This window comes from Motacilla alba, chromosome 11, assembly GCF_015832195.1.
Source record: "Motacilla alba alba isolate MOTALB_02 chromosome 11, Motacilla_alba_V1.0_pri, whole genome shotgun sequence".
In the NCBI taxonomy this organism is placed as follows: domain Eukaryota; kingdom Metazoa; phylum Chordata; class Aves; order Passeriformes; family Motacillidae; genus Motacilla; species Motacilla alba.
Genome location: NC_052026.1, coordinates 1,765,471 through 1,783,632, shown reverse-complemented (window position 1 = coordinate 1,783,632; position 18,162 = coordinate 1,765,471). Strand labels below are relative to the sequence as shown.

At 43.8% G+C, this 18,162-nt stretch overlaps 1 protein-coding gene across 2 annotated transcripts in view; it reads right to left on the bottom strand.

Moving 5' to 3' along the window:
• Positions 1-510: 510 nt before the first annotated feature.
• BEAN1 (brain expressed associated with NEDD4 1) overlaps positions 511-18,162 on the bottom strand; it is a 58,806-nt gene continuing 41,154 nt past the window's right edge. Inside the window, exons 3-6 of one of the 2 annotated variants that reach the window (XR_005258298.1) lie at positions 17,717-17,926; positions 15,566-15,707; positions 1,737-4,396; positions 511-1,051 (exon numbers count right to left, since the gene is read on the bottom strand). Coding sequence is in view for 1 of the 2 variants with exons in the window: in XM_038148445.1 (XP_038004373.1) it covers positions 4,060-4,396; positions 15,566-15,707; positions 17,717-17,926 (689 nt within the window). In the remaining variant the exon portion in view is untranslated. Of the gene's footprint in view, positions 1,052-1,636; positions 4,397-15,565; positions 15,708-17,716; positions 17,927-18,162 lie in introns of those variants that run through there. The other variant, XM_038148445.1, reaches the window with a different exon arrangement.

Below are 18,162 nucleotides of genomic sequence, written 5' to 3'. Positions count from 1 at the left end.
TCTTGAGCTTGGACACGGACTTGTCCCCCAGAACAGGAGGGACCTGACTGCTACAGTGCTTGTTCCTGTGGCCTCTGACAAAGGTAAAATCCAAATGTAAGTGACTGAAGCACAGAGTTCCTTCCTCAGCAGTTGTTCAGTCGTGGGTGGTCCCAGAGATGTAAAATAAAAAGCATGGAAGCCAACCCAAATATGTGTGTATTCTTTACTAAAAGTTCCATCCAAGATCAGTATACTAAAAACTGAAGCAGAAGAGACAACTACAGAAATACAGGGTTGTTATCATGTAGCAAGGAATAGCATGTCCAGTTTTCTTTCTGATTTTATCCATGTATTAAAGCAAAGGCCTGTGTTTAGCCTGCGTTTTAGCACTGGTACTAGAATTATGCAAGGGTTTAGGATAATATCTGATAGCAGGAGATGAATTTCTCAAGAGCAACATCACTCTGCCAACTTTGCTGAGATTTATCCAAGATCTGCAATATTTTCAAGAAATGAAAGCATGTCCTTACTGCATCATTACAAGGAATTTCAACACCTGCAGTAGTAGCATCAGAAGCTGTTGGAGCAGCTTCAGAGCTGCAAACATCTCTCTGTAGTGTTTTACAGCTAATTTTTTTCTTTCTAGTGCTGTCTTTCTGGATTTATAAGCTTCCCCCCTTCCCCCCGCTTTGTTGGATTTCACTCAATTAAAAAGATCAACAAGAGCAGAAAATGCTAAACCACTCCTGCAAGTGATGGTGGTAAGATATCACAGAAGGAAGCATGCTTTGCCTTCAATTTACAGTTTGTTTTTTAATTATATATGTTTGTAATGAACCACAAAACCCAGGTATGCAGTGGTAACCCAGAAAAATGCTACAGCTGATTGTGGATGTTTTGGTTGGCTCCCATATGGGTGTGACAGCGCAGCTGGGGTTATTTGGATTATTCTGTGATAACAGGATGACAGGATTTTATGGAAGGGTCCACGCCACCAGAGGGAGCAGGCCGATGTGTGAAAGAAATGCTGCCAAACCCAGAGCACAGTGCCAGGCACACTTCACTGTTACTGAAGGAAGAAAGAAAGATTTGGATTAGTTTTCTCCAATTTTACCAATGCATTGCTAACATAAGGCAATATGCAAATCTCATATTCTCATCAGAAGTCTACCTAAAGTCAGCCTGTTTTGTAAATCACAGATACAGAGCTGGTGGAAGGGCAGGCAATCGCTGCTAAAAAGAGGAAAAGCCAAACCAAAGGGTTTCCCACTGTGCAGAGAAACTGAGCATCAGCAACGGGCAGGGACTTGTCTGCCACGAGTGAAAAGCCCTCTGTGCCTGTCTGCAGAAGAGCCTGCAGCTTGGTCATGTTACTAGGAACAGCCTCATTTTCAGGGGAAAAAAATCCCCTTTCCCTTCTAATGTGGGTTCATCAGATTCCCCAGCCCTCCCCAAGAGCAGCCCGAGGGGAGCAGGTCCCAGAGCCTGGCCCTGCTCCAGGAGCTGCAGGCAGACCCAGCCCTGAAAGCCAACCCCATTCTGCACAGACCACCCTGTGCTTCCCTCTCTGCCGACTCCCTGCCCGTAAACCTGAGCGGGGCACTTCTGTGCATCTCTGCCCCCTCTGAGGTGGGGAACAAGGCTGTTTCTCTCATTGCAGGGTGCTTCGCATACACCCAAACTGTTGAAATGAAAACTTTATGGAGAGGAGCGCTTCTCTCTGTTAAAAATACAAATGTGAAATAGAGCCTTACCTTCTAGCAACGCCTGCCAGCAGTTCTGCAGTGCAAAATGGTGAATTTTTGTTCTTTTGGGTATAGTATACTGAGAATATTGAAAATCTTGCTGAACTGCAAAAGAATTGTCTCATTTTTAGCAACGTACATATTTACTGTTGTCTACTTAGCAAAAAATGCATGCTTACCTTATATCTCATCATGTGCATATGACTCAGTAATGGTATAATTTATATAGCAGTAAGAACCATATAATTACTTCCCATCTAAGTATTAATTATAATTGTGTCAATCTTTGGAGTGTTGAATGATGATTACAGTTGAAAATTATTTAGTATTTACAGGAAATCCAAGTGCAATTTTAGTAATTTGTGGGGATAGAAAATGGAGTCCATTTTCTCTGTGTAAGAAACTTCTTTTTTTTTTTTTTTTTTTTTTTTTGTATTTTAGTGAAAATGCCTCTAAGAAATTTCCTGGAGATGAGCCTGTGATAACTCTGGTCCCCTGCCACAGCTCCTTGGCTCCTGTCCCTGGTCCCAGATGGAGCCCAGGCTTGTGGGTGCCCCAAGGAGCTGGAGCTCCATCCCTGCTGTTGATGTGCTGGCAGCCAGTTCTGCTTCCTGCTAGCACCCAGACTCACCCTGGGGTTTTCCATTAGACACAGAACTTAAAAATTACTTTAAAATGTAGAATGCGTTTCCTGCAGCAACACATTTCAAAACAACCCAGCAAAGAAGTTTTCCAGGGGAAAGTCCCAAGAAAAGCACAGGGTTGAGCTCTCCTTGCTCTCTTGTGGGTTGTGTGTCCTAGGCCAGACACACAGAAGCTTTCAGATGAGGAATGGCACTATTTAGATGAGGAATGGGACTTTCCAGGAGCAGTGAGCAACAGGATCCCAGCTCTGTTTTGTTTCAGGCAATAGACGGAAACCTCCTTGGCCGCCTGCTGTTGGATGTCAGGACTGGCCTCTAGTCTGACTCTTGCTGCATTTTTTTTGCTGGGCCATACAAAGGAGGAGGGGAAAGCAGCTCTTCCCGTCCCCAGCTCAGGGTGAGGAAGCTCGGGGGATGCGTTGTCCTTCAAGCACAGATCCAGCCCTGGGAGCTGTGCCCGGCAGGTGCCTGGGGCTTGGCCAGCGGCTCTCGGGAGGGGAAAAGGAACAAGGGGTGCCCATGAGGGGCTGGGTCCCGCTGCCCTGCCCGCCCCAGAGCCAGTGCCCGTTCTGGGAGCCCCTCGGTGCCATACTCGGTCTCCTCTGGCCGGGCTGGTGCAGGGGACGCTCCGGCGAGTGCAGCCCCGGCCGGCCCTGGGGACAAGGTGCTGCTGTGCCCTGGCCCTGCTGGGCCCGAGCTGAGCTCCCACTGCCCTGCACACCGGCTGGGGACCCGTGGACTGCCATCCCAGTGTCCTGGGCTCACTCGTTGGGTTCCTTTTCCTGGTCCCTTCTCTAAAGCTGGGAACACTCCGAGGCCCCTGGGGCTCTGTTACTGTGCCCAGCCCAGGGTCTCTGTTTGCCTGGCACTCGCACAGCTCCCAGAGGTCACTGTGGTCACCCGGGAACACCCGCACTCCTTATGGGAAAAGAGCTGGGATTGTGCCTGGAAATGCAGCCGTGTGCGGGAGCTGGCCTGCAGCATCCTCTAGGATTGCTGTGCCTTCCCTTGGCTACGGCGAGCCCGTGAAGGATGCGCAGCTCCAGCCTGCACAGCTGTGCTGCAGCTCCTGCCAGTAAAGCCAGCTGCACCGTGGGGACCCACTGCCACCTCTCCTCCACCTGTGCATGGTGTCTTTTGAGGAAGACTTGCAACAGGCTTTGCAATGGCCTGGAAAGCCTGGTACCAAAGAAATAATGTGAATATTAAAATATTATTTTTTTTCTTTTGCTTCTACATGGTACTGATAATATTTTTTTTTTTTTAGGCAGTGCTTTGCCTACTGAAACACACAGACAAAGAGTTATTTAAAAATGCTTTGTTGTCAATACACTGAATGAACTGTACTAGTGACACCTACAATGACAACAAAAGGCTCTTCTTTTTCCTTCTGTTCTAAAACATGCAAAGTATCATAAAATCAACAAGTAGGCTTGACTGGATAACATTTATCTTCATTATGAGTGGTTAATTTCAATGAGTTCTGCAATGCTTCAGAAAGGTCAGATGCACTGCTTGTCTCTGCTTCTTTTATGCTTTGTGATGCCATGGAACACTGAAGCACAAACAGGGAAATTTACGTAAACTTGCAAAATTCACTGTAAAAAAAAATCCCATTGTATCCCTATTTAAAGATATAAAATTGGTAAAACTTCCAGAGGTTTTATTCTTCTATTGGTCTGAGTTCTTCAGAAGAACTGAAGGAAAGAGCCGCTTTCATTGCGGTGACCTGGGTGCGGTGGGCAGCGGGAGGACGCTCCGTGTTCCCGGAGCAGGCTGGGCTCACACGCCGCTGTCCCGCCGGGGGAGCAGCCTCCGCACTGCGGGATCAGCGCCAGGGCTGCGCCGGGCTGCTGCCGCTCCCGCAGCCGCGCTGCAGTCCCAGGGGCTGCTCCCTCCTCCTGGCCGATACAGATGTTTCTAGGTATTTCATTTCTTTGGCAAGGGTCCGTAAGGGAATATGGAGGGGGATCATCTGTGGGAATATATATTTGTGTTGCTCCCGGCCCCACGCATTCATCATAGCTGAAAGAAAAAAAGAAATATTTATTAAATTCCTGGAAATAAAAAAAAGCCACAGTATATTACTTCAGCATAACAGAGGCAAGTGAGAAGAAAACGAGTGTCTGGTGTTTTGTTCCTCAGCCCACATCCTTGCTGACCCTGCCATGTCAGACACTCAAGAATATAGCACTTAAACCCACCCAGAGATAATCCCAGAGGGGCACAGTCACCATGAGTGCAGCGCAGCCAGGGCTCACTCCTGCTCTCATCTGCCTGTGAGAGCCAGGTTAGAAAAGCCTGCGGGGAGAGGGAGTGATGCTGCTGTTCCAGGTGTGAAATGAGGCACGGAGAGCTGGTGATGGAGTCTCTAGCAGCCATCTCTCTGTGCTGCCCTGGCTGCAGTCTCTGGAGCTCAGCCAGCAGCCCTGGCTGGGCAGTCTGGGTGGGAGGCGAGTGCTGCCAGGGGCTGAGCTGGATAACCCGGACAGACTGGGGCTGGTCACTCTGGGACTGGGCACAGCGCCCGTTGTGTTCCTCCCAGAGAGCAGGAACAGGGCAGGTGCATTGCGGGGTTCCGTGGGGTGCACCCAGGCTCTGTGGTTCTGTCTGTGCCTCCGGGCTCAGCCAGGGAAACGTTCCCTCCTCGCTCTGCTCTGTGCTCCCGACTACAGGCAAGAGCCCTAAAGAGTCACAACATCATGATCTTAAAAGTTAGACCTGCTTTGTGGCTGCTGTTTAACCATTTCAGCATAATTTTAACTCCAATCCTAAAGAAGGAAATATTTCCTATAAAAAACAAACAAAACAAAAACAACAAAACAAAACAAAAAAACCCCAAAACAAAAAACCAACCAACCAAACAAACAAAAAACCCCCAAAAAACAAACCCAAAAGCCCCTTTCTCTACTGAGTTAACCTGAAAACATTTCTGCTGGAGCCAGACACAAATTAAGAACCTATTTCCTCAGCCACACTAACTGCAGAGCAATTAAGATCTGGGATATTTCCTGAAAATTGGGATACTGAGCATGTGTCTTCTCAGGAGACTGCAGGCACACACTGTGCCCCTGTACCTGTGTTACTGCCAGGCTAAAACAAGGTTCCAAACCCCAGTCTGTGTGATGGAAATTGTTCTTAGGGAAGGGAGAAATAAGAAAGTGAAATCAGAGTGCTACATAACTAAACTCAAATATCCAAGGGTGTTTTTATTTTTACCTCCATTTCATCTTACTTTTATATTCATCAGGACAATGGCTTTAAATTCAGACTAGAAAATTTAAATTTCCCCATCAGAAAATGATATTTAAGAACCTAAGTCTGTTCTGAAAACCCTGAATAGGGCTGCTAGATATTTCAGAAAAGTCCCAGCACGTTAGGAAATATAACTGTTTTTTTTTACAGCATGTGGAAAAGATGTCACTCCAGCCTCTACTGAACACACTGAAGCTTTCAAACATACATGGTAGTCTTTGAAAAGTTCTTAGACCTCCGTCAGAGATTGAGGACCTGATGTCCTCCACTCTCCTTGAACTACATGAGGGTGAAGAAACAGCCACTTCTTGCAGGATTCCTATGAGCTGCACCTTTACTTAATTTACATTTTGCTGACCCCAAGCCTGGTGAATTTATTTAAAATCTCTCCTCAGGTTTTGACTGACTTAATCAGGCTAACAGAGAGCATTTACTGGGCCTGTTAGCACAGGTGAAAAGTTTCCACTCAGAAAAGCCCACAGCAATGGGAGTTTCAAGGGGGAAAATTCGGAATCCTTCTGCCAAGGAACACAAGGGAAGTAGCTTTTCTGTCTCCTGCTCCTGGGATATCTGCCACTGACCTAAAGGACAAATGGGCACAGTGGAAATTGTTTCTTGCTGCTGTTACCTGGTTGTTGTGGTGTGATGTCATGGTTTGCCTCAGAGACCCCGGTTTGTCCCTGAAGATCCCTTCCCCAGGTGTGTCCATCACCTCTCCTTTCCCCACCCCGACCTCTGAGAGCACTGTCTGTCAATCCTGGAATTCCAGAAGGGCGTCGAGTGATGGGGCAGATTCAAAAGATGTCTCCTACGCCCTGGGGGGCATTGGGCCATCCAGGTGTCCTCTGTCCCCTGGGGCCTCCTCTCCCGTACCTGGTTGGTGGGTTTCCCCTGCGTTCCTCCCCCTCGCCCCCAGGTCAAAGGGTGAGCAAAGCACCCAGGCAGTTCTGTTGGAGCTGTTGCTACAAAAACTCTGGATTAAAACCCTCCATAAGAATCAACTCCTTTCCTTCACCTTGCCTTAAAGCTTCTCCCTCAGAGGGAACCTGAAGCTCCATCCCACCCCCACGGGGCTCTGGCACGCCTGGGCTTGTCCCCAGGTGCCCAGCAGTGTCCCTGGGGTGCAACGCCGGGGCTGCCGCTGTTTGCCTCAGACGCAGGGCCGGGCAAGCCAAGGCACCATCAGTAAAACTGGTAAATTCCAACACCTGATCATCTGCAGATGATTCCCCTGCCTTGGGCTTAATTTAATGCCTTTCCTGGACCACAGCTCGGCTTTGTAGAACTGAACTGCTGGCTGGGATAAACAGGGAGAAGATCCCTTAGGAAGGAGACTTGGAAGGGTCCAGTAAATGGCGGGAGTTACGGTATTGAGGAGTTGGCATTTTAATGTTTAGTTCCAAATATCAATGTATTTGTGTTGGGGGGCATTTTATCCTTCATACATATGATGAATAAAAATAATTATCTCTTTTTCCTCAAGGGCAAGTAATGTTCTTCCCCCTCATTTCTGGCAATTAGGATCACATTTTAAAAATTGAGTAAGGTAGTAAAAAACACATGCCAGACTTTCAATTAAACAGCTTTTTGGCAGCTTCACAGCTGTGCCTACAGAGTGTTGCTGCCATGGAGAGAATTACAAATAATTCAAATTTTTTTTTTTTAAATAACTTTTTGTATTTCATTATCAGTTTATGATGTTAATGTTTATTTCCTGTGTTCTTTTTTATGCATGGGATCTTTGCTTGTAGAGCTGACATTGCAAACAGCTCCTGCTGTGTTTCTGCAGATGAGGTTCCTAGCACTCTCTGGTGAAGGCAGAATGGACATGAATTAAGGTCATAAAAGGGACTTCAACTTTGTATTTTTTTTTTTGTTTCCAAGTGTTTTGTGGGTTTTTAAAATTTTTGGGGGGGTTTTTGTTTTTCTTTGTTTGTTTTGTAGTGTGATTTTTCCCCCCTCTGTTTAACAGCTGTAGTACTTTGGTTGTGCTTTCTGACTTCTGTTACAGAGGCATTCCTGTAGGATAAAGAATGCATTATCAACTCTACAAGCATGAATTTTATTTTACAGTCTCTCCTTCAAGGAGACTTTAATATGTAAACTTATATGACTTTACAAGATCTTTTTTCTTAGAGAATCTAAGCAAGTATTATAAAAAATAATACTGAGTTGGACAGGCATCCACTGTATAGTGGTGGTTGGAAAACCATTCCTCAAAAGATTTGAAAGATTACTTAGAAAAAATTTCAACAGCAATAATTTATTGCAGGTGATTAGCAAGTATTGATGTGAGTGATGCTGGACTAAAACCTTACTGTCATTTTAAAGTTAAGCCAGACCTTGATCCCCAATCTGGAGCTAAACAGGCAAAAAGATTTGGGGGTGGTGGCGGGGGGGAGGTTGGGAGGTTTGTTCTGTTTTGGTTTTTTATTTTGCATTTAATGTGTGAGTTTTTTCTGGGCCAGATTTCTCCTGGTTTGGCTGCCTCAGTCAGAGGCTCCCAGTTTAGCTGGGGGCAGCAGGAACACCAAGGAAGTGGAAATGGGAGAGACAGAGGAAGGGAGGAGGTCTGAGACTGCAGCTCACAAATCATCAAACTGCAACCTCAGGAACTGCCGAGGGAGTGATACCCACAAAGGGGTGTGGAATGCATGTGTGTATGTACATATGTGTGTGTATAGGTATATTTATATGTTTGTATATATACATTTACACATGTTTATATGTTTTGCAACTGAAAATGCAGGACCATGAAGTGAAGAACAAAAATACTTGTTCATCTTTTACAAAACCCACCACAATAGTTATATTTTATCAGACAGATTCACTTCTGTGAAGATATTGGACATGTAAAAAGTAGCTCAGGCTTGTAGTTCACTACAGCAGTCACAGGAAAATCTTTTTAGACAGGAAAGCAAATGCTTTTGGAAATTGTTGTGTTACCATAACATAAATAATGGAGCACAGGAACTCATTACAGTGCATCTTGTGGATACCAGCCCTGAAAAAATCCTTGGCTGCAGTACTTGTAGTGAATCCACTTTAATCCACTGCTTTCTAAAACTTGTATTATCTGGAGGTGCAGGATCAGCAGGCAGTGATGAGAAGGAAGGGGTTACTGACCATGAAATGTGCTGCTGTGTGCATGGGTTTGGGCCTTGTTTTTGTTATAATACCTGCACTGCTGTGTTTAGACAAACTACTGAGTTTTTTAAGGGATAATTTCCCTGGGAAAAGCAAGGGAGGCTGATGTCTGTGAACATCCTACTGCCAGTAAATGGGATCTACAGGGAGGGGAATGGTGCTCAAAAATGGCAGCAGGCTCTCCAAGATGACCTTGCTGACTCAGAGTGTGGCAGGAGGGGCAATAACTTCGGGAATTTGTTGGGTCTCGTTGCAGTAAGTATTAGGATGGGTTTATTGCCAGGGAAACCCCAAAGAGCTTCTGTAACTGGCTGTCATTCATAAACTGGGAGCCCCTCTCTGGGGCAAGAAGAAGATTCTGCTGACAGAACTTTTTAAGATGCAAACAACAAGAAGTGAAAAAAAGGCAGAGCTGGGAATGAAGAATTCTTTGTGCAGTAGATGTCTCGTGGTTCACTTTGTTCTTTTTTTGAATGTTCTAACTCTGCTAAAATTGCTCCTGTTGCACTGTTTCCATTTTGTGTTCTTTTGAAAATGGCAAACAGAGCCCCTGAATCTGGAACATCTGTGTGCTGGCAGGCTGGAGCTGTGATGAAACAGCACAAAGGATGTTTCCATCATCGTGTTACCGAACAGAAAAGCTGAAATTGGAACAACTGCAAGAAGGTTCAGATGAAAAAATAATGATGAATTTGATGCCCATGTAGGCAGTTGAACTGATCGTGCTGAAATCTGCCTTCTGTGATGGCACCATTTGCTCACAGCCAGGTTGGTAGGAGAGCAGCCTGGAAATCTGTCCATGTGTCCTTTGAGGTGTGTTTTCCTAGAATTCATATTTTCTTTGGTGATTTATTATTGCCATGGGGAAATATATCAGTTTTGACAGAACTGCTTCTCTAATGACATTGTCATGAGCTAAGATATTTTCCTAGGTTTATTTTTGATACTGACACTTTCCATTTGAGATTCTAATTATATTCTATTCTAATTATATATTATATTTATTTACATATTTATTTTAATGTTTTTAAATAGTAAAAAAATGTAACCCAAGGTATTGTTCAAGTAAGCATCTAAGGTTTAATTAACTTAAGTATTGAAGAGAAAGGAAATGTGGAATTTAGTTTTTTTCTGTCTTTTTCTGTCCATAGTTATTTCTGGAATTTCCAGTTCCTCAGGACTACAATAGGACTGTTTATGTTAATGAGCACTAAAAGGCTGCATCTCTGTTCTGCTCTCTGTTCTGCATTCTGTGTCAAGATAATGTTGAGGAAGTTACGACTTTGATGGATAAATATTCCAGAGGAAAAATGAAATTAAGTGTAAACTGTTTTCAGGAAAACATATATCAGACTGCATTATATTCGTTCCAAATGTTGTTTCATCATAATTGTGCAGCTTTAAACAATTGAAATAAATGTTTTAAATAAAAAAAGTCATTCTAGGATGAAAACTTCATATGATACAATTCAGCCTGGCATTAATTTTATACATAGTAAGAACTACTTGGTCATCAGCAGTGTTTGGTCTCTGGATTTCTGTAACCATTACAAAGTAAAGGATGCTGGGCACTGATTGAGTAACAAGAATCAGTTAAATAAAAATTTGTAGCTTCTCAAGCCATGGAATTAATCCACAAACAGGATTCTAAACACCACCACAAATTCTTGAATGTCACCAGAACCTGCTGATGTTTGGGGAAGTCTTCCATTTTTCCATTTCCATTTTTCCATTTGACAAGTCTTAGGATCATAGTCCAAGAAAGGGCTTTGCTGTAATTATTTCAAGAATGAATTCTGAGCAGGTGAAGGTAATACTGGCTGCAATATGCAACTGGGAAATCAGAGAAAAATACTCTTTGTTTTTAAAGTACAGTCATCAAATATTTGGCAGCTTTAAGTTGTGGTTGCTCTGCATGGCACTGTAGATTTCTGGTCAGTAATCCTTGGTGCTTCCTTTCCATCAGGGGTTGCTGCTTTCACTGCTGCAGGGTGGTTTTGATGCAGCAATAATTTGCACCTGCAGAGTGGAACTGGGGCAGGTGTAAAGAGAGGTTGGTCAGAAGGTGCCACAGATATTTTTGATGACAGAAAGCAAAGGGAATTTTCTGCCCCAGCCTCCCAACACACAGGCTGAGGTGTGAGAGCATTTTTGACTACAAAGACAAGAAAAAAGAGAAAGGTGTGGATAATTAAGAGGAATGGAAATGCCACAGAAAAAACGCTCATAAATTGGCTGTAAACAAAGTTAAGCTTGAAATAAGAAGTTTGCCAAAATAATTAGGAGTTTACGTGTTTCTATCCCTGATACTGGTGAGAAATAGCCCTGGAGTGTGAAGGGAGGGGCTTTGGAGTGTTTGGAATTGGAGTTAAAGGAATTGAGAGTTTTAGCTCATGTCATGATACCTGATGCAATTATAAACTTGTCATATTTCCAGTGGCATTTTTTACCTTACTAACTGAAAATCTCACTGGGAGTATTGAAGTAAGAGCTGATCTTAACCCCAAAAGTCCATCTCATGCTTTGCCTGCTGTCACTGTAATGTGGCAAAAACTCCTCAGCTGGTTTGCTCTCAGGAAAACAGCCTTGGCTAAGGAATACAGCACAATATAGCAAGACTTTATGTCAGTTCCCTGCAAGCTTAATTCTGCCTTTCAAGAAAATCCAGGAGGCTGGCTTGGCTAACTTGCATCCTCAGAAGTGGGGGATGGAAAAGAATGTCTTAAAAAAGATAGTCCCTTAAGTGGGCTTTTAAAAATATATATTTAAAGGGAAATTAGTGTCAGACTTTTAGACAGGAGCATTTCCTTTTGCTATTTTAAAGTAATTTTTAAATTGATTTGCTGATTTAAACAATGCAGGCTGAATGTGGTTATTGAGAATACTGGGATTTATCAAGCCAAATAAGACAATTTTCCCTAGAACAGATCCTATGTAGATTAGGCAGGGTGACCAGCTGAGGAAGAGTGAGCCCACAAACAAAGCCTCACACAATGTGATTTAATATGAATGCTGGGATAGAGGGGGCTGAATGGTTATTACTTTATGTACCCTGTGGGGAACATTCACTGTGAAGTTTGGAGAGGACTTCTGTGGCTTCCATTGAAACCATTCCTGAAGGTGAATCCCTGCATCCTCCTGAGCACTCATTCCTCAGGGATGTTCTGTGTCAGACTCATGAGTCTCAGATGCAAAAGGCAATCATCTTGGTTGCCTAAAGCTCTGTACATACCATTAATATCCAATCACTAAGGAGTGAAAAAGCACTTATGCAGTGGGGTGAGATGCATTTTCCCTGGCCACAAGGTGAGAAGTTGATAAAATTCCTTTCCTGCTGTGAAATCTCCTCATTCCTTGGATTTTACTGACTCTCCTAAAGAAAATGTAATAGTTTTTAATTTACTTGGACTTTGGTTGATACTGTAATTCAATCCACTTCAAACATGTGAACTCAATTTATTTTTAGCCAGCTTTGTTACTACAAATTTGTAAGAAGATAACTAGCAATGCTCACTAGAAGTGTGTGTTACAAAGAACTCAGCAGAGTGAACGTGAGCTCATGATTTCTGCCTATAAAGGTTTCATCCCCACGGGGTCAACAGTGTGGTTTCACTCCCACCAGCACAGTGACTGTTGAACAAAGTGGCAGATATTGGATTTACAGGCTTTTCAGGGTTTCTTTCCAAGCCATATTGACCATGATGATAGGTAAGATGTGGCAGGGAGATTGTGCTTGTCTTCTGTCCTGGCTGGATGTGTTCAGTTTGCTCATTTGGAAGGATTAGAATTCTGTGGCTTAGAATTGTTGGGAGATCACTTGGATCATCTTTCTCACATTGAGTTTCTTAGAAACAAAGGCTTTGCCACGTCTGGTGACACAGACTATGAAACATTAACTTCCAGCCCTGCTGCCAGTACATATCAGAAATATTCTCTGAAATACAAACCCCTCATATTCTGAAACTGTTTGATTCATACTCTCTATATTTTGATTTTATATTTCCCATCTACACCTCATGTAAAATCAATGTGACAGATGCTAGTACAGATCTGAGATTCATTAAAAAGCCATTAACTGTCCTAAAGGGATGTTTATAGACAGCAGCACTGTGTATTTTGGGCTGTCAAAACAAATTGACCAAATGGCTTCTCTGTAACCACCCTGCAACTACAGCAGGCTAATGACAAAATTCCACGCCTGGCATCCCTCTAAATCTAATGCAAGAAAGGGGTTAGTGGAAGTGTCTGTGGGGATAATCAGATTGAGTCACAAATGAAACTTGTGATTGAGAGATCAGAGCAAATACTAATATCTCAAGGCATTTTTCATAATTAATTTACCAACAACATTTTTTTCTATAACTAATGTTTTCTATAAAAAGTTGTTGGACTTCCAGCTGGAGAGTTGGGAGTGGGCACGCCTGAACAGGGAGATCTCCCTCAGCCACAGACGTGGGGACTGACTCTGTGTTTCATCAGCCTTCCCCTTAAATCCCTTTTCAACTCATTTTGTGGTTTAAAGCTCTGCTATAAAATCTAACTAACCGCCCCTTGGCCAAATAAAGGTGTTGTGCTTTCTCCTGAAACCATTTCAGTGTGTGGTCTGGCAGGAGTGGGGTGAGGAGCTGCACACTCCTGTCTGGGTGCTGGAATGCAGGTGGCCTTGCAGCACCAGGTGGATAAAAGGAAATTATCCTGGCAGCACCCACTGCTTTTAACTCACTGAACTCTCTCACTTCAAAGATTTTTAAGAGTTATTTACCAGTGCAGTTGCTTTCCTTGCTGCTCTTCATTTCTGTTCTGCTGATGCCACAGCTGCATTATTAGCTTTTGGCCATGCTAGTTTAGCTTTAAATTACATCTTGCCCTCCAGGAATTAGGAGGAGGAATTACATTCATTTAGGCAGTGCTATGTTTCAGTAAACCTGCTCTTCAAAATATTATCATATGTAATGAGATTGATCCCAGGGAGCTAATATTTTAAAAGCACAAGGTCAGGCATGTCTTGTTTCTTCTTTCAGGCCATGTCTGACAGCTTTCAAATAATTTCCATGCTCTACTAATTAAAAACAGACACTGCAGTGTTATGCCATGCAGGAGAATATAAAGGGAGATGTACAGGAATTTTTCAGGCTTTACATAATGCAGTACTTCAGACAGTGCCTCTCACCAAGTGCTTTTCTGAACAGTTACAGTTCTGGAGAGTGCATTAATGGCAAGTTTGAAAGTCTCCATGTAGCTTTCCTTTCCGCCATCTTCTTTCTCTGAAGTTCCCCAAGCTGTGCTGCTAAGATATAAAATTTACTAAGATTTTGATGATTTGACAAAGTTACTTTTTCTAAAATATTTACCTGTAGTGGCAGTGAGAAAGCAGCCAAACCATTCACAATAATCTTTATCTTGGACCTGTGATGCAGGGCTACAATTACTGGGATGAGCAGTGTTCTCCAGTGTGGGCAGAGTGGATCCTCAGGGACACGGTCCACTCAGCCCAGCAGGGAACCTGGAGAAGGCAGTGGCTGGACACCTCTATGTGTCCCCGAATATTCTGAGAACAGGTAGGACACAAGATAATTAACCATTGCCAGGCTTGTTACAGAGCCACTGCAGAATTTACTGCAAAGTGTGGATAATCTGTGTCATTCGTATCTCCTTCAAACACAACTCCATAGGAATGGAAAAACCTTCTCTGTGTCTGTTTCCAACTGGAAGTGGAAGCATCCTTTGGTATAATCTTTGATGATCTGTCTGCTAAGGAACTATATTGTCATTTTGTTCTCAGGAATCTGGCCAGCTGCCCACTCAGAGTCTTGCTTGGCTGTCAGCTGGCTGCCTTTTATTAGGAAAGCTTCGTGGGTGTGGGCCCAAAATCCAGTCTAAATTCCTAAGTGGATTTATGTGAAATTCTACATATTTAGATGCCAGGCTCAGATAAATTTTTCTCATGTGAGCTTTCTGGTAAAATATTTACATAATCTCTAAGATGAGCTGGTAATACATAACTGCTGCTTGTAGAACATGCATAGACTAAACAAAGCAAAGATCCATGTCTGGTGTCTCATAGTGCTGAGCTGCTCTATATCACAGTCAGAAAAGGGCTGGTCTTAGAGTGCTTTAACTAAAAAAAAATCTGCTTAAAAGGAAGAAAAAAAAAAGAAAAAGAAAGGGGGGCATGGCTGTCCAACCTGTGTTTGCTGTTTGTAAGACACAGCACTACAGAAAGCTTGAAGTGATGTGCTGCTTAAAATGATTTCTGTTGGTTCATTGGAGGGAGTAACAGAATTCCTTCATTTCTGGACCTCAAGGGGCCTGAGGCACATAAAAGAGATGCCCATGGCCCAGAGTGCAGCTCCTGTGGCTCACGAGTGAGCCTGTACCTGTGAATGTGGGCACACAATTTAGGAGCTGCTGTATAATTTCTGGAATTTTGTTTTTCTGTTTCCTCTGATCTGAACACTCTCAAGGTCAGTAATAAATGTAACTTGGAAGTTCTTGGAAAAAGTATGTATTTTTGACTTGTGAATGCATTTCTTTCAAAGAAAGATGATTTTCAGTGATTCTACTTGTGTGTTTCATAAGTATATCATCACTATGATAAATGTGAATATCACTGAATGAGAATTCCTGCCCACACCTTTATTTAAGTAAAACTGTATTCTGCTAAGGAAAATTTGAACTTACATTCAAGCTAAACATGGTCTGTCTGTATTCAGAGTTTGCGTGAGCTGAATTTTTGCAGTGGGCTTTGGCAGTGCAGGACTGTAACCCTGAGAATGTCAGGCAAGTGCTTACCATGGAGGTGGGTCAGGATACATGATGTTCACCTGAGAAAGTATATCTAGGTAGGAGTCAAAATCACAGGCTGGGGTGAACTCCTCGCTGCAGGTGGATCTCAGCTCTGCAGAGGAGCCGCCGTGGGAGAAACCATCCGGAGCTGCAAAACAAGAATTCATATTGGCTGCTCTTGCCCTCCATGCTGGATGCTCTGTCACTCATTTATAACACTGCCACAAATCAGAAAGCAAACCCTTTCTGAGGCACAGGGGTTGGGGGTATTTTGGAGCAATCAGTTTTCATGGGATATTCTTATTTCTTTAAGAGTCAATGAAGCCCATCTGTAGGTGAACCGGGGTGTTTCAGGCTCTGGCACAGGGACTGTGCCTTTAGGGCTGGCCTACAATGCAGTTGGAAGGTCCCAAGCTTTTCTTGGGCCTCAAAGGCTGAAAAGGCGCGTGGGTTCTACCATGTGCAGCTTCAGATGTTTGTGGGGTAACTGAAATTCCAGCCGTTGCATCCACGGGAAGTTTGTCCATTCTGGGAGGGGTGTAACAGGAGGGGCAGGGGTTTGATTGCTGAGAAAATGCTGCTCTCAACACTGACAAAAATGGGGAAAGCTGGAAAATAGCCCAGAAAAATCCCTGCTCCAGGGATTTCTTAATGCTTCCATGCAAGAACTTCCCAGCTCCACAAATATTAAGAGTTTAGTGCTATTTTCTGTGTTAGAGGCTAATTAGTGTGTGTGTGTCCATGTAATGTAGTGTGGCACAATTTAGTTTAGGATTATTCTTTTGAATATCTCCCCAAACATGCTTTTCTTTTCTATTTCTCTAGCACTGTTATATCTAACAAGGAGTTTGAAAATTTTCCTTTCTGTTTTCGCCTGGCTCTAGGCTTTTTCAAGGAGTTGAAACTATCCAAGTAGTAGATTTAAACACGGTGAGTAAAGCTAAATGGTCAGTATTTTATCATGCCAAAATATTGGGTCAAACAGTAACTCCAGTTTGGGTTTAACTATTTAATCCTCAACATAGCTGCTGAAAATTAGGAAAATTGATATTACTGTAATAGTAGACATTAGTTTTTTGGATTTTGTTTTTATTTTCCCTCTGTAGGTTGCCATGGGAGTTTGCATTTCAATTCTTTTGGACTCTAAGTTTGATTCCCAAAATGTAGATGTTATTCACTTATCTGGATAAATATTTCTGGAAAAGCCAAAAGAAATTATTCCTTGCTCCAAGGGGACAAACTGATCCTAGGAGATTTGTTTAGTTTAGACATAAAAATTCCTGGTCCAAATAACTAAATGAAGTTCAATTGACTTCAATGGATACTTAATTTACCTCAATGAAAACAACATTTAAGCCAATGCATTTTTATGTGGCTCACTATTATTGGCTTTTCTATATAAATAAAAAAACCCCCTCAATGACATGCACAGAACTGCACTCATAACAAATTACAGGTAGAGGAGCCTGCTCACAGAGGATGTGGTTGTTGATGCTCCACCATTTATCATTGGAAATTTTGCTGTCTGAAGAATTACACAGTAACTTTTTAGAGTGTTTTTTTTCCCTTAAATAGAAATAATCTTCTGTCATTTCCTTGACAAAGTGGCTTCCTGTCAGCAAAGCCCAAAAGGGCTGAAAACACTACTCTAAAGTTAATTCCTTGATATTCCCAAATTAGCTTTAATTTTTTGGTTACGTGTTGGTTTTGTTTCATGGGTTTTATTTTGGTTAGGAGGTAGGAACTGGCACCTTTTTGAATCTCTAATGGCTGTGGTGACACCGATGTCATCAATGGCACTGTTAATGATGGTGACAGTTTAATGGCATTTGGGTACCCTGTTGCTCTGTTTCCAGGCGGATATTCACTTTTGCACTCACACTGCATTTGCTGGCGCACTCGGCTGAAATGAGAACAGCTCTGCCTTTCCAAGAAATAGAAATTCCAGCAAATGCTGCACCAAGGCTATAGGGGGATGTGAAAACGCAACAGAGAATAAATCTTATCCCATACTGAGGGAAATAAGCTGTTCAGGAGGCGCTGTCAGCAGGGGCTGGTTCTGTTGACCATCCCCTGGGTGCGAGGGCAGCACAGAGCTGCCACTGCCGCGACTGGTCCCATCTTTGCTGTCACTCCGGATTCCCGGTGCCCCCTTACCGTCCGCAGCCGCGCTGCCCGGGCGGGCCCGGCCGGCCCGGCTGTCCCTGCGCAGGCTGCCCACCACGATGGTGGCACAGGACAGCAGCAGCACCAGCCCGATGACCACCCCTGCCACCAGCAGCGGGGACACCAGCAGGCTGCTGTCACCGCCGTGCTCCCCGGCGCTCGGGAAGGCGCTGGAAGCGCTGCTCTGGTTCGAGGCGATTGCTGTGCACAGAGAGAGAGACAGAGAGAGAGGAGAAATTGTCACTTGTCCCAGCGGTCCGCGGAGCCTCAGGCACAGGCACTGCGCCGCCCCTGCTCCTGGGGAAATCCCGGTCATTGCCCCGCTCCCGGGGCTGCCGGGAGCTGACTCCAGCGGGACGTGGGCAGCAGCTGCCGTTTATTGGGAATATCCTGCTGGAGCCAGGGCTGTATTGTGGAGGGATAGCATGTAAGAAAAT